General features: G+C 28.2%; 1 protein-coding gene across 6 annotated transcripts in view; it reads left to right on the top strand.

Annotated features, from left to right (window-relative positions):
• Nucleotides 1–11,094, top strand: part of LOC106783683 (probable multidrug resistance-associated protein lethal(2)03659) — an 11,786-nt gene extending 692 nt beyond the window's left edge. For 2 of the 6 annotated variants that reach the window (XM_014742450.1, XM_014742449.1), the window contains 15 exons: nt 2,396–2,534; nt 4,042–4,335; nt 4,469–4,582; nt 5,004–5,428; nt 5,510–5,666; nt 5,757–5,959; nt 6,031–6,431; nt 6,555–6,769; nt 6,844–7,062; nt 7,136–7,316; nt 7,388–7,564; nt 7,650–8,109; nt 8,328–8,703; nt 9,096–9,792; nt 10,017–11,094. In XM_014742450.1, coding sequence (XP_014597936.1) covers nt 2,458–2,534; nt 4,042–4,335; nt 4,469–4,582; nt 5,004–5,428; nt 5,510–5,666; nt 5,757–5,959; nt 6,031–6,431; nt 6,555–6,769; nt 6,844–7,062; nt 7,136–7,316; nt 7,388–7,564; nt 7,650–8,109; nt 8,328–8,703; nt 9,096–9,792; nt 10,017–10,163 — 4,143 coding nt within the window. In that variant the 5' untranslated portion in view covers nt 2,396–2,457 and the 3' untranslated portion in view covers nt 10,164–11,094. Of the gene's footprint in view, nt 1–2,395; nt 2,535–4,041; nt 4,336–4,468; nt 4,587–5,003; nt 5,429–5,509; nt 5,667–5,756; nt 5,960–6,030; nt 6,432–6,554; nt 6,770–6,843; nt 7,063–7,135; nt 7,317–7,387; nt 7,565–7,649; nt 8,110–8,327; nt 8,704–9,095; nt 9,793–10,016 lie in introns of those variants that run through there. The other 4 variants (XM_014742451.1, XM_014742452.1, XM_014742453.1 and 1 more) reach the window with 4 other exon arrangements.
• Nucleotides 11,095–15,802: the final 4,708 nt, after the last annotated feature.

Below are 15,802 nucleotides of genomic sequence, written 5' to 3'. Positions count from 1 at the left end.
TAATATATATATATATTATTGTTATTGTTATTGTTATTGGATATTTATCTTTGTCTTACTTTGTAACATTAATCTTGTTAAATTGATTGGTAGTAGACAAATAAGTACTTTTCTTCTTTCGCAAATAGAAATATATCAATTGGTGTGTGTCTTTCAATATAAATAGAGCGGTCACTAACGTTTGCCAGGAAGCTAATATAATTCTATTATCTTTATCATCATCTTCATTAGTATCAGCATTATTGTTATTAATTAATATTAAATATTTATAACATTTATTATTATTAGGCTACTAAGTTTCTTTCTTAATATAAATATAATTTATAAAACGTTTTAAAAAAGAAGAATATAAAAGATATAAAATATTTTCAAGTAAAATAATGTATATTATCTTTCTATCATAGTATATTTATTCGTATAATGTATACAGTATTTGATATGCATTGATAAATAATATGCAAAATCTGACATTCTTTGAGCTCTAATCTGTGATTCAGCATTAGATTTATATATGATTCAACACAAGCGTGAATAATCACACTCACGCACACGTATACACGCGCGCAATGCGTTAGATATGTATTGTACATAATACAAAAAACAAAAGTAAAAAGAAACCTTTAGTCGTTAAAGTTGTCAAATTTGTTAATTTAAACAATTTATGTAAGTATTTTTTGTGAGATAAGAATAATGTTTTCTGTCGCAATTTTTTATATTATAGGACAATTAATAATGATAATTTAACAATAGGTAATTAAAAAGTATAAATGAACTCAGTTTTAATATATTGTTCCTTATCGTTGTTGTGTAAATTTAAGTGTGTATAATCAAGAATTAAGTTTATAATTCAATGCCGCGATGAAAAAGAAAGAGATATTCAATATTGGTTTATTTTAATTTTTATTATTTCTTTTTCTGTTATTTCTTCTTTCACTTTCTCGTTTAAATAAAAGTCTTCTATATTTGTCTTTTTGCTTGCTCAAATGAGATATTGTGTTAATACGTGAAGAGATCAATGGCGCCAATAAAATGACGAAATTTCTTTCTAATAGATTTATATCATTGTTACTGATTGCGAGAATGAAGAAGTTCCACGTTTTATCAAGGGAATGGAAGATCGATGTTTCTTATCGATTGTTATAATGTATTTGAAAAACCATTAGTCATGTTTCTTTTTTCAATAGAAAAGTAAATCATACAATTATACCCTAGTAAAGTTTTTTACCATTTATAAGTAATTTCTTATCATTAGAATGAAATTTTGTAAGATAATGCAAATAACTTTCACACAGTGATATCAGTTCCGCATTTTTTTTTATACTCTGTAGAATCGCGTTAAACTGTATTATCTGTCAGATTAGTAGCTAAAATTCTTTTCTGCTACTTGTTAGGTAAATTGTGTTGTCATTCGCGAATAGTGTGCGCGCGTGTATTATGTGTGTGTGCGTGTGTATATATATATATACGTTTAATACTTTATATTTTTACGTTTTTCTACACGTTATTATGTAATCTTCTTTGAATCTATTTTTTCTCAATTTTCTATAGAAACTGCTAGAAAACGTTAAACATATCTCTTATTTATTACATGACACATATTTATAATGAAAAGATAACTATTGTAAATGTGTATTTATATATATGTAAATATACGCGTGTATAGAATTATACGTAACGTGTCAATGATTCGTAAATAAATTTAGTTATATGTGTATTAATCATTTTATAGTATCTATTAAGCTGTTTAATTATGCATGCTGTTCCCACGAATGAGTGAATGAAATATATAATATGTTATACTCGCATTTGGTCTGTCTCTTTGCGTTTCCGAATCTGTGTATATACAAATGTATACATAAATATATACGTTTTTTAATAAATACAATAATATTAAGAAAGACAAAATGCGCTGAGTCACAATCTGCACGATGTCACTAAATTCGATATTTCATTTTACAAAAAAAGACGTAATATATTTATAAAGCTGTTGAGATAACGCACTAAGCAACGTATACGTTCGGAAGAGATAAGATATGATTATTGTCATATTTTAGCCCTTTCACAAACTAATAATATAAGCAACAAAATTTATGTATTTTTCTTTCTTTTTCTTTTTTTCCTGCTTGTATCTGCAAGGTTGAATTTTGTTACAAATAGTATGTATTCTTTACTTGAATTTATTTAGAATGAATTGTACTTTGTTACTTTGTACATATATGACGCATTCTTTCATTAATTTATTACGAATGGGGTAGGTATATATACATATATACATATATACATATATACATACATATATCGTATAATATTTTATATGTATAATATTAAATATTTTTCTTCATTTTTTTATCATGTTATTCATATATTCGATTATAAATGTTGTAATTTTCTCTAGTTCCACTTTGTCTTTTGTTTACGGAAGAGGTGCGTTAACGATCACGATACTATCTTATTATCATGGACGGAAAACAGAAATTTGAGAAGAAAAAGAATCCTCGTGAGGGAGCCAATCCTCTAAGCGCATTAACGTTCGCGTAAGTATTTCGAACTTGAAACAATTGAAAATATATCTTGTTTCTACATGATAAAAAAGAGAAAACACTTGTTTTTACATCCACATATATACATTTACACTATTAGATTTTATTATTAAAGTGTCACGTTGTCGTGATAATCATTGATAAATTTTACCTCGATCTATGTATTGTTTAAACTATATACCTGCAAGGTTGGATATGGATTAATATCTTATTAAAAATTTATCTTTCTATCTGACGCAAATATGTTTTTCAAATAACAAATATAATATCATTTCTTTATTTACGCTTTATGATTTTATAAACGATTATTATCTATACCAAAATACTTAATATATGACTCTTATAATATTTAATACAAGTTATAATTATGAATAAAATATAATTATTACGTTATACACACACTGACTGCTACTTCTTGTTTAATAATCAAGCTAGAATATTTATGAATATTTATTTTTCTTTTCTTTTTTCATTGATAATAAATAACTATAATTTTTACTGTATTTTGAGTATACCAATATATCTACTGTAGTTTTTATCGGGTTATTAATTCCTTGAGTGCTGAATACTTTCGGTAGAAGTGGTTGCAATCGTTGGGGGCGGAATACTTTCTTTTTTGTTAATGAGAATTATGTTGATTAAATGCAAGTTACAGCCAAACAATTATAAAAAAGAAACAAAACAAATAAAAATGCATATATGGGTCCTTCGTTGATACAGACACCTTTCACTGGATGTACATGTGCATCCATAATACTCAAAGGGTTAAAATATAATTAGTACGTTATTGGCCATGTATGTTACGCATAATCGGCATTTGTTTTTTTTAATTGGTGACATGTTTGACTTGCGTTACTATATTGTTTTTTGTTTCAAAGAACTTCTTTTTTAAATGTATATTTAATAATATTTTTCTTCATTTTTATCATGTTATTTATATATTAAATTACATATGTGTTTTGTAACTTTTCTTAATTCGATTTTTTTTCTTTTTAAAACAAAAGTTTCTATATACAATATCTTAACATTATTTTGTGAAATGATTTACTAAACCCTGAAATAATTATACTGATCAGTTAAAATGTGAAAAAAGGTAGAATTACATACTTCAATCAGATAATATATGAATTCGCGAAAGGTGAAATTTTAAATTAAAATTAAATTGAAATTTAATCCCAAGTATAAGAAAAATATTTTTCGGTTTCGTTTTAAAATATCTCTGCCTATCACTCAGAAAATATGTTTTTTTTATCGTAAGGTTTCTCAAGCGAAGATTATCTAATCTAGAAATATAGTTTCTCTATCGATTGAAGAAATTATAATAGATTTCTTTCGAAAACTATGAAAACTAAAATAAAATAAATGCGGACAATGAGTCCTCGTGTCTTTTTTTGTCTTTTGAAAACAAATTTTTTGTTCTTATTTTGTGAAGTTATTCGATTTGGCCTATGAGTGGCTTATATAAACATGTGTAATATATTTTCATATTTTTATGAAATAGATGGATTTTACGCACCTTCTGGCTTGGGTATCGTAGAGACCTTGAAGTATCTGATCTGTATAAGCCTCTTAAAGAACATACGAGTAGTGTACTTGGAGATAAATTAGCTACTTTATGGGAGGCAGAATGTCAAAAAATAAACGAGCAGAGAAATAAGGCTCTTAAAAGTGGTGCAAAATTTGACAATGAAAGTAACTTGAAAGAGCCTAGTTTATTGAAAGTATTAATCAAATGTTTTGGTGCTCGCATAATGTTCTATGGAATAATACTGGTCATTATGGAAATAGTGCTCAGGTAAATATATATTATACATTGTTACAAGTTCATTGAAATTTTTTCTTATTTCTTTTGTTCAGAGATAAATTACTTATAGAATAAATTAATCAGCGAATATTTTTATTAAGCTTATTATTACATATATATGCAGATTATTACAACCGTTGTTTCTCGGTCTATTAATCCGTTACTTTAGACCACGAAAGCACATCTATGCTCTGGTAAATGGTGATCCACTGTACAAGAAGCAAAATAATTCTGATATGCAAGTTCGCAGAAATAAGAATTATGAGAGATTGTTAAATCCCCTTTTCTACATTTTTTCCTTATTAACCATCTAAATTACGTCTTCACAATTTCGTTACAATTTCATGATTTTTATGCATGTTTAGTTAATTTAGAATTTTTCATTTACATAATGCATACTATATTATTTCTATTTCTTATTTTGATTAATTTATTTACGTAAACTTTGAGTTAAAAACTTTTACAGATTTATAGAAGCGAATATATTATATCTAAATTTATTTTTATAGTTAAGTATCTTTTAATAAGCATATTATTAGATACGATTTTCTAATGATAGAATGTTTATTATTTTAACTAGTATTGCTTTAAGCATGTTAGAAAAGAAATATTGGTAGTTAACGAATATCATAATGAAAATTTGTTCTTTTTCTATGTAGGGTGCTGCAACCATTGTTCCTTGGCTATCTACTGCGATATTATAATACCGAAGAAGTATCCAAAAATGAAGCTTATTTATATGCTCTTGGAGTGATATTGTGCTCTACTATTAATATATTTGTTGTACACCCATACATGATGGCTATTCTTCATATGGGTATGAAAATGAGAGTAGCTTGTTGTTCATTAATCTATAGAAAAGCATTGAGATTATCAAGAACTGCATTAGGAAAAACAACGGTTGGACAAGCCGTTAATCTTTTATCAAACGATGTAAACAGATTTGATGTCGCTATCATATTTTTACACTACTTATGGATTGCACCACTTGAAACTATAGTTATTACCTATTTCATGTTTGTTGAAGTACAAATATCTGCTATTATTGGTGTTGTGACATTGTTAATGTTTATACCTCTTCAAGGTAAAGCACAATTTACTTTAGATTAACTAATAAAAGTTGTAAATATGTAAATAATTTATTTCATTCTTTTTATTTATCTAGGTTATTTGGGTAAAAAGTCATCAGAATTAAGATTGAGAACAGCTATAAGAACGGATGAACGAGTTAGACTAACGAATGAGATCATAACTGGAATTCAAGCAATTAAAATGTATACATGGGAGAAACCATTCAGTGATTTAATAGAAAAAGCTAGAAAGTAAGACAAAATAATACAATTATTATTTTTATATATGTTACTACTTTAAGCCTTTGTAATTACATTAAAAATGTATTTATTGATTAATAGGAAAGAAGTTAACGTTATTCGTTCAACGTCGTATATCCGAGGCGTTACCATGTCATTTATTATTTTTACTACAAGAATGTGTTTGTTTATTACAATATTGGCTTACGTTTTATTGGGTGGAAAGATAACTGCTGAAAAAGTTTTTATATTGACAGCATATTACAATATTCTACGACAAACTATGACAGTTTTCTTCCCACAAGGTAAAATAAAGACTATTATTACCTATTGATATTATCGACAAATAATTAATCAAATAATTTTGATGTATTAGGTATTACTCAAGTAGCAGAAGCTATGGTTTCTATAAAAAGATTACAGAAATTTATGATGTATGAAGAAATGATGCCAGAAAAGAACATAGATAAAAATAAGAATATTGCCAAAAAAAAGCATAAAAAATCTACAAATTTAAATAATGAAGTAAACGAAGATTTAACAGATAAGGGAAACAATTACGACGAACAACCGAAATTAAATAGCGCCGATCCTATAAAATTAGAAAATGCTTTTGCTAAATGGTTTTCATCTGAGAATGAATATACATTGCAGGATATTAATATACACGTTCGTCCAGGTGAACTTATAGCTATAGTCGGACAAGTTGGTTCAGGAAAAAGCAGTTTGTTAAATGTTATCCTAAAGGAACTGAAATTATCTTCGGGTACTTTACAAGTATGTTAATTTATTTATATTAGTATTATTTGCGTATGATATATTTATTGATATTATTACATGATATTCGTTTAGATAGGATTAGAATAATAAATATAGTATTTCATTACTTTTTATTTTCAGGTTAATGGAAATACAGCTTACTCTAGTCAAGAACCATGGCTATTTGCTGGTTCAGTTAGACAAAATATTTTATTTGGCCGACCAATGGACCAAATTCGATATAATAATGTTGTTAAAGTATGTCAATTAAAAAGGGACTTTTCTTTGTTACCTTTCGGTGATAAGACAATAGTAGGAGAACGAGGTATTAGTTTGTCTGGCGGTCAACGTGCTAGGTTAGTATACTTTACCTGGGATTAAATTAATTATCTTAAAATGTATTAAAAATATTATAATTAACAAAATATAGGATAAATTTAGCAAGAGCGGTTTACGCAGAATCAGACATTTATTTGTTTGATGATCCATTAAGTGCAGTAGATGCTCATGTTGGTAAACACATGTTTGAAGAGTGCATTGTTAAGTACTTAAAAGGAAAAACGAGAATTCTTGTTACTCATCAATTACAGTATTTGCACAATGTTGGTAGAATTATTGTGTTGAAGGATGGTACGATACAGGCAGAAGGGTAAGCTTTTTAAAACAATATTAAATTCATTTGTTATATATATCAATCTAATAAAAGGCTTCATTGCAATAAGGACCTACGATGAGTTGGGTTCGAAAGGAGTGGATTTTGGACGTTTACTGGAAACTCAAACAGCTATTGAGGAACAGCCTTCTTCCGCACCTGCTAGTAGAAGCAATTCTCGTAATCCAAGTATCACTTCATTGAGTTCCTATAAAACGAATGACACTAGCAAGCAACCAGAACCAGACGAAGTAATATATTTATTTAAATAGGAATCCATTTACTATTATTATCTAGATTATTTTTTTATATTTGTTATCAGGAGGCTGAAATGCGGACCAAAGGTAGTGTTTCTGGAAAAGTTTATGCCGGTTACCTCTTAGCTGGTGGTAACTGGTGCGTAGTTGCGTTAATCTTTGGATTTTGTGCAATGGCTCAAATGGCAGCAAGTGGAGGTGATTTCTTCATATCTCAGTGGGTCAATATGGAAGAGGTATCGGTAAGTATACAATTTGATTTTTATTGTTAAGACTGTATTGTTTTATTTAGTTATATTTAATTATTTTGTTATCTTTTATCAATAGATCAACGTAACGAGCAATGGTACAGAATTCTTTGAGTGGAAAGGAGCAATTGATCGAGACACTTGTATTTATATCTACAGTGGTTTGACCGTACTTACTATAGGAATAACGCTCATACGTTCAGCATCTTTTTTCAATATGTGTATGCGAGCGTCAATGACGTTACACGATAAAATGTTCCGTTGTATAAGTAACGCAAAAATGCGATTCTTCAACACTAATAATTCTGGCCGAGTTCTTAATCGATTTTCAAAGGACATGGGAGCTGTAGACGAACTGTTACCAATTGCGTTAATTGATTGTATACAAATTGGGTTATCATTATTGGGAATCATAGTGGTAGTTGCCATTGCTAATAAATGGTTGCTAATACCGACTGTTGTAATTGGATTTGTATTTTACTTTCTACGTGTCTTCTATATTGCCACAAGTCGGAGTGTGAAACGTCTGGAAGGAATCAGTGAGTACCTCAGAAATACAATAATACTACGATACACTATTAGGATAAAGATATCGATATTCATCTTCTCGATCGGATTCTGGAAATGAATGATTTTTGATCGTGTCGTATTTGAATATATAGATACTTTACACATACACATATAAATATATTAACAAAATAAATCATAAATACATTATTGGAGAGAATTTTTGAGTATAACCATAAATGGTCACCAGCACGTTCACCGGTGTTTGGACATCTGAACGCAACTCTACAGGGTTTACCAACGATACGATCCTTTGATGCCAGTGACATTCTTATTAAGGAGTTTGACAACCATCAAGATTTGCATTCCTCGGCATGGTTCATATTCATTGCTTCCTCTCGTGCCTTTGGATTCTGGTTAGACGTCTTCTGCCTTGTGTACATAGCTCTAGTCACTCTAAGCTTCCTTATTATGTACGATGATGCTTCTGGATCGATGGAAGGTGGCAATGTTGGTCTGGCAATTACACAAAGTATTGGATTGACTGGTATGTTCCAATGGGGTATGCGACAGAGTGCCGAATTGGAAAATCAAATGACATCGGTTGAACGTATACTCGAGTACAGGTATGTCTTAGATTAGAGATTCATAAAATCTGGGTCGCGTTAAAATATTAAAATATTTACAAAGTAGTTTACATATTCATTAGAAGAGTTTTTATTCATCAAGAATCTCGTTGTATTAATAATTCAATATCTATTCAGTTCAAGATGAGATTAAAATTATTACATATTTTTTATTCAATCCTCTTTTTAAATTAAGACATTACATGCGAATAGGTCACGAACAATTAATTTTTTTAAAAATGCGTTCGGTTTATAAAAGTTTGGAAGGCCCTGTAATCTAAATACTTTATCTTAAACGTATAAAGATGATTTTTATAAAGTTTTACCAAATATCTTTAATCTTACTGGTTTGTACATTACTATTGAAATTAAAAAGGATAAATAATTTTTAGCAAAGTTGAAAGCGAACCACTATTGGAAAGTGCACCTGATAAGAAACCACCAGAAGATTGGCCGCAAGAGGGAAAGATCGAGTTCAAAGAAGTATCAATGCAATATTCAGTATTCGAACCACCGGTGTTGAAAGATCTTTCTTTTGAGATAAAGTCACGGGAAAAGATAGGTATTGTTGGTAGAACAGGTGCTGGGAAATCATCCTTGATTTCTGCCTTATTTCGTTTCGCGGAGATCGAAGGGCCTATATTAATAGATGGCATTGATACCAGAGAAATAGGTCTTCACGATCTTCGTTCGAAAATGAGTATAATTCCACAAGAACCTTTCTTATTTTCTGGATCGTTGAGGAGAAATCTTGATCCGTTTGATACCTATCGAGATGACGTATTGTGGCAAGCACTGGAAGAAGTAGAACTCAAAGAAATGGGTTTGGAAGCTCATATAAACGAAGGGGGATCTAATTTGAGTGTTGGCCAACGACAGCTCGTTTGTTTGGCAAGAGCCATCGTACGAAATAATCCAATTCTTATCTTGGACGAAGCTACGGCTAATGTTGATCCTCGTACGGACGAGCTGATACAAAAGACGATTCGTCAAAAATTTGAAAAGTGCACAGTACTTACTATCGCTCATCGTCTTAACACTGTGATGGATAGCGATCGTATATTGGTGATGGATGCTGGTCGTGCAGTGGTAAGTTAATTGTGTGTGTGTGTGTGTTCATTCTAGACATATCAAATACTTACTCGTACTTATACGTCGATCACGACCTCCAGAGAATGTTTCTTTTTTTTTTGTTACGGTTTGTTTGATATGTCTGGTTGTATTATGTCAATTATATCATTGCAACGTCTTAATGATGTGTCCTAAGAAAACGATGATATTTTTCTTTTTTTTTTTTTTTGTTAAATTTGCAGGAATTCGATCATCCTCACATACTATTACAAAACGATAAAGGATACTTAAGCAGCATGGTGAAAGAGACGGGTCAAGTCATGGCGGAGGCCTTGACCACTATAGCACGTAATAATTATACATCTCGTTACACGTCTACAACGCTTTGATGTGTGACATCTAACTACTTATTGTCATATTAACTTTTTAGCATCGTTTATATCCAAATTGGATTAATTCATTTCTTTTTAGGCACGACCACAATTTAAAGTTCTTTTTTTATTATTTAGATATAATAATATTATCCCTATTTTGAACAAAATTACTTCCAAAGTTACTTAGGATATTCATGAAAAAAACTTATGCGAATTTTTAAGTTTTATACATAAAAATCAAATAACACGAATGTGTTTGTATGGATATATGTATGTATGTATGTATGTATGTATGTATGCATGCATGTATGTATGTACGTATGTGTGTTACATGTATATTATAACTATGTATGCTGTTGTGTATAAATTGACTTAATTACAAATCAATGCCAAAACTAAAGAAAATCAACTTCCAATGAAGATCCATAAATAATTTCGGTTAGATCTAATTCTCTGGTGTCTAAATAATTGACATTTCTTCCATGAATAAAAACATTGAAAGTTCAAATAATAACATTATAATATTATTTATTTGGAATTATATAATAATATAATAGAATTATTTCTCAAATACTGATTAATCAATTATTATTATAATATAAGCTATATTTCGGTCGTGCCTAAATCTGTGTCAAACGTAAGAAATGTTGGTTTTCTCTTTACATTTTTGTTTGTTTTTTCCTTTCTTTGGAATTACTTAAACGACATTTTGTAAAAGTAATATTTTTGTTAGAACATCTTAAACAGAATGTAGAGAACCCATTTTATACTGTCTGGCGCTGGCGCGAATCCAGTATTATTACTTCATATTTTATATCTTATAATTTTTTATCTATATTTCTTTCTCTCTTAATCTTTCTCTTTGTTTATTGGAAATACTTAACGATAAATTGTCACTTTACTTAATAACATGGTTCTATTTTTATACGTATTATATTATATATATATAGTATATACATATATATATATATATCTTTAAAAAACATGAAAAAAGAAAAAATAAAATATTCTATAATCGCATACTTATTTCCTATATATTATATATTGAACGTTTGATAAAATTTATATATATGTATATATGATACACATATATATACATATACATCCGCGATGTGTGGCTATAAAAACAAGGAACATTTTTAAAAGTCTAAATTCCAAAGGGCAGGTGTTTACATTAGACTTCTTTTCAACGCAAGTATGGCTATAATAATGATTATAAAAAACATCAATTATATATATGTATACCTATTTTTTCTTTTTTTTATTATCATTAAAACTTTTAAGTTATATGCGAAGTATGAATATATGTGTATATATATATACATATATACACATAGCATAAGAATATAAATCGTATAGGTTTGAAGAAAAGAAAAATAAGAAAAGTGCAAAAAAAAAAACAAACAGAGAAGGTATACGCCAACTTTTTCATACAATTTTTTCCTTTTACATTTTATATTATAAACATAGATTAAAACGAACATTAAAATAAACAAAAATGAATAATGAATTGGGTTTCATCACGACATCACAATTTTTCACTCTGATTCGTATAATCAGATTACAAAAAAACAGAAAAGAAATGCTCCTCGTTCGTAAGAAATTCAAATCTATGTATATTACATCGCATTCATACGCATACATACATATGCACATTAAACATCAAATATATACGTACATATACATAACATACACACTATACTTTCACATACATATACATCACCATCAGATTTACGAATGCAAGCATTTCATCAATCGGATATATTTGAATTAATATCCTAAGATGTTTTTATTCGATTATTATATATATACACCTCTTTTGATGAAATGATTGCTCTTTTACAAGTGCCTCTTATTAGATGTAATTTTTAAAAATAAAATATATATATATATATATAGATGTACTACAGAAGGAAATAACGTTTAATCAACATAATTATTTTTTCTCAAATGTGTCACACCTATTATTTAAACGAGTTATTTCTATTATTTTTTTCCTCTCCTCATTAGAATTAATTAGCATGGAGTTATAACTTTTAATTCTTCTTCTTCTTCTTATTACTATTATTATTATTATTATTACTATTATTATTATTATTATCATTATTATTGTAATTATTAATTATTATTAAAGATGTTGAAATTGTACAAGAAGTATGCATGTATCGTAGAATAAGAACATAGATCGTTTAGGAATTGAAAATAATACAAAAAAAAAAAGGATGCATAAAAAATGTCTTTTCAAACAGTTTTTTCCTTTTGTACTTAATTATAGACCATTGGTCGTAAAATTAATTTTAAGTACTTAAAAAAAATATTATTACAAAAAAAAAAAGAAAGGAAACAATTAAGTTTAATAACCGTATAATTAATGATAATTTAAAAAAATTGTTTTTTGCCTCATTTAATATCTATGATTCCTTATCAAATTTATGCCACTTTTAATGCGACATTACAGTTTTTATTACTAATTATTAGTTGACAAAAGTATAAATGGATAAACATAAGGATTTTAATCGTTTTAACGCCACGCAGTGCAATCGTGACGATGTAGCGTTTTTGCAAATAAATGTACGAAACGTTATTGCGCTGCATGGCACAATCCGACACGGATTTTGAAAAACCCTTTGGCATTAAAACGTTTAATGTAAATGAGATACGACTTAATTTAAGTGTTTCCGTCTGATAAAGATAAATTATTGCATTTTATCAATTAAATAAGTCAATAAAAGTTAAATTGTAGAAATGGTGTGGTGTGTTAATATTTAAGAAGAAAATTTCAATGATAACGATTATTTTAATTCGAAGATATATTAAAGCGAGGAGGGAGAGGAAGTGGGGGAATAAGCGTTACTGACATGAAAAATTCATTGATTAGAATTTGTGTCGTGATTTACGAATCCGCAACAAAGAGTCATATATTGCTCGTATATTAAAAAATAATAATTTAAAAATTTCCAAAAAATATTTATATAGAAGCAGTTACGCGTGTATGTGTGTTGTGTGTAATAATTAATCTCTCTCGTCTCGTTATAATAATGTTCCTTTATTTTGTTTAATCAAATCGTTATTAAATAAAGAAAAAGAGAGAAAGGAATAGGTAGAGGGAGATAGAATAATAAAGAAGAAGAAAAAAAAAAAATAAAAATAAAAAGATACGTATCTAGATCTATACTCTGCTTATACTCACCTCGCTATGATCGCTCGCTATGATTATTGCAAATCATAAAAGCGTGTCGTCGCGAGCTAAGTACACTAGTGTATTGTAATACTGACAGTAAAGAGATTACCATATTAATGTTAAATAAAAATTAATAATCCGACGATACGTAATATAATAAAGCTTTCTTAATTTTTATAATAATAATTGTCTGCTTTTACAGGACACGTACATACACATATACATACATACGGGCTAACGATTACGATTACCAATAATCATTTGTTAAACGTATTTTAAATTATCATACAGTAGAACTCGGAAATGAAAATGGGATATTTTTTATTAGTGAAATAAGTTTTTACTTGTTTATTTTTTTTTTTTTAATTTCTTTTTACCGAGTTCAGCCGTAATCACAATCATAAAGAGGGGGAGGGGGGAGAGTCTATATATTGTAATTTTTATTTTTTTATATTTTATTTTTACTTTTTTTTTTTTTTGTAAATTATTATATCATTATTAATATTAATATTACTATTACTATTATTATTATTATTGTGTTATTATTGTTAATATTGTTGTTATTGTTGCTGTTGTTGTTGTTATTATTATTATTACTACTATTGTTTCGTGGATACATTTTTCCACGATTTGAGCAGAGGACTTTTACGGATGGTGGATACGACGTGAAAATGTGAGTCATATATGAAAATATTAATATAAAAGAAAAAGGATAAATGAAAAGAAATATCAATAAAAATGAAGAAACATTGATAAATATAAAGTAAGTTATACATACATACATATATATATATATAAAGAAAAATGCATACACCATTGACATTATCGTCATGCTAGTCATTTACATAGCGTTCATTTCGTATAATAAAATTGTATCACTGATTTTGAAAAGGCATAGAAAAATATGCCTCCGAAACGTACGTACTAAATGATGTACGTACATCATTATCATCATCATCATCATCATTATCATCATCAACCTCATCGTCATAATCATTATTATTATCATAATCATTATTATTACTATTATGGTTACTTATCATATACATATTATAATATATCCACATTTATATCGCTTAAAGATAATTGTAATTGTTGTTTTGAAAAACAAAACACTTGACAAGCGAGATTCTCGCATAATATTATATAATATAAATATTAACCGACAATATTTTTTTAATCGAATAAATAAATACAAAAATTTGACAGTGTCCGGGGAGAGTGTGTAAACGTTGTGTCGTTAAGATGATATATATATATACACACACACACCACATTATAAAGAAAGAAAAAGAACTTGAAATGTTGAAAATCGTGGGTGGTTGTTAGGGTTGTCTCTCTTAATCGCATTTATCACGAGAAAGAAAGACTTTCCCGCGCGTTCGTTTTTAAGATGGAAGACTTTATTTCTCTCATTGTTCGCCCCTTTTTCTTATTTTATTATCTTTTTTGTTTTTCTCATTTTTTTTTTTTATTTTTTTTTTTCATTTATTTTTATTTTTATTTTTATTTTTTGTCATTTTCTTATTCTCCCCTTTCCTATTCTTTTATTAATTATTAATTGTAAAAGCTCGCTATAAGACGAATAAAGTAATAATCGTCGAGATAAGAACTTTCGATTCGTAAATCGTTGGCGAGAGAGAAAGAGAGATTAGGTCAACTCGGCGAATATTTAACAATTTATACAATCTAGATATCGACGAGGGTTTTTCTTATCCAAGCTTTATACATTGACAAACAGAGAGACAGAGTACACATAAAAAGGGGATCCGATGAATATCTCATGGATGAATTTTTACGAGATGATGTTATATATATATATATATATACTGTATTAAAAGAATAAGAGAGAGAGATAGAGACAAAAAGAGGGGGGGAGAGAGAGAGAGAGAGAAAGAAAGAGAAAGGGAGTGAGTGAGAGAGCACGTATTCGTACGAAATGTTTTGTTATATTGACGACAAAGATATAACTAATTTTTCGATCGTCAAGTACGGTACAATCGGAGGGCTAAGTTGCTCTCCTTTCTCGAGAAAAAGAAAAAAGAAAAAAAAGGATATATAGATAGATAGATGGAAAGAAAGAAAGAAAGCAAGAAAGAAAGAAAGAAAGAAAGGGGTAGAGATAGATAGATAGATAGATAGAGAGAGAGAGAGAGAGAGAAAGAGAGAGAAAATTTATCACCCAAGCAAAAAAAAAAGAATTGCTTTTTATTTTCTTTTTTCTTTTTCTTTCTCTTTCTCTCTTTTTCTTTTTCCTTCTTTCTTTATTTATTTATCAATATCATTAAGTCACTTGAACAAAAGTTCCTGTCGAATTTTAAAATACATATTTTGATATTGATATTATCAAAGAATTCGTGAAATTTATTTTCTTGAAACGAGCAGCTAACGCGTATCTACATATAGATTGAAATATTTATATAGGATAGAATAAAGTTTAAAGTTAATAATAAATAAAAGCACCATATATATA

This window comes from Polistes canadensis, unplaced genomic scaffold (assembly GCF_001313835.1).
Source record: "Polistes canadensis isolate GaletaPanama2010 unplaced genomic scaffold, ASM131383v1 scaffold_24, whole genome shotgun sequence".
NCBI lineage: Eukaryota > Metazoa > Arthropoda > Insecta > Hymenoptera > Vespidae > Polistes > Polistes canadensis.
Note: the sequence above shows the minus strand (reverse complement) of the source record. Positions and strands in the feature narration are given on the sequence as shown.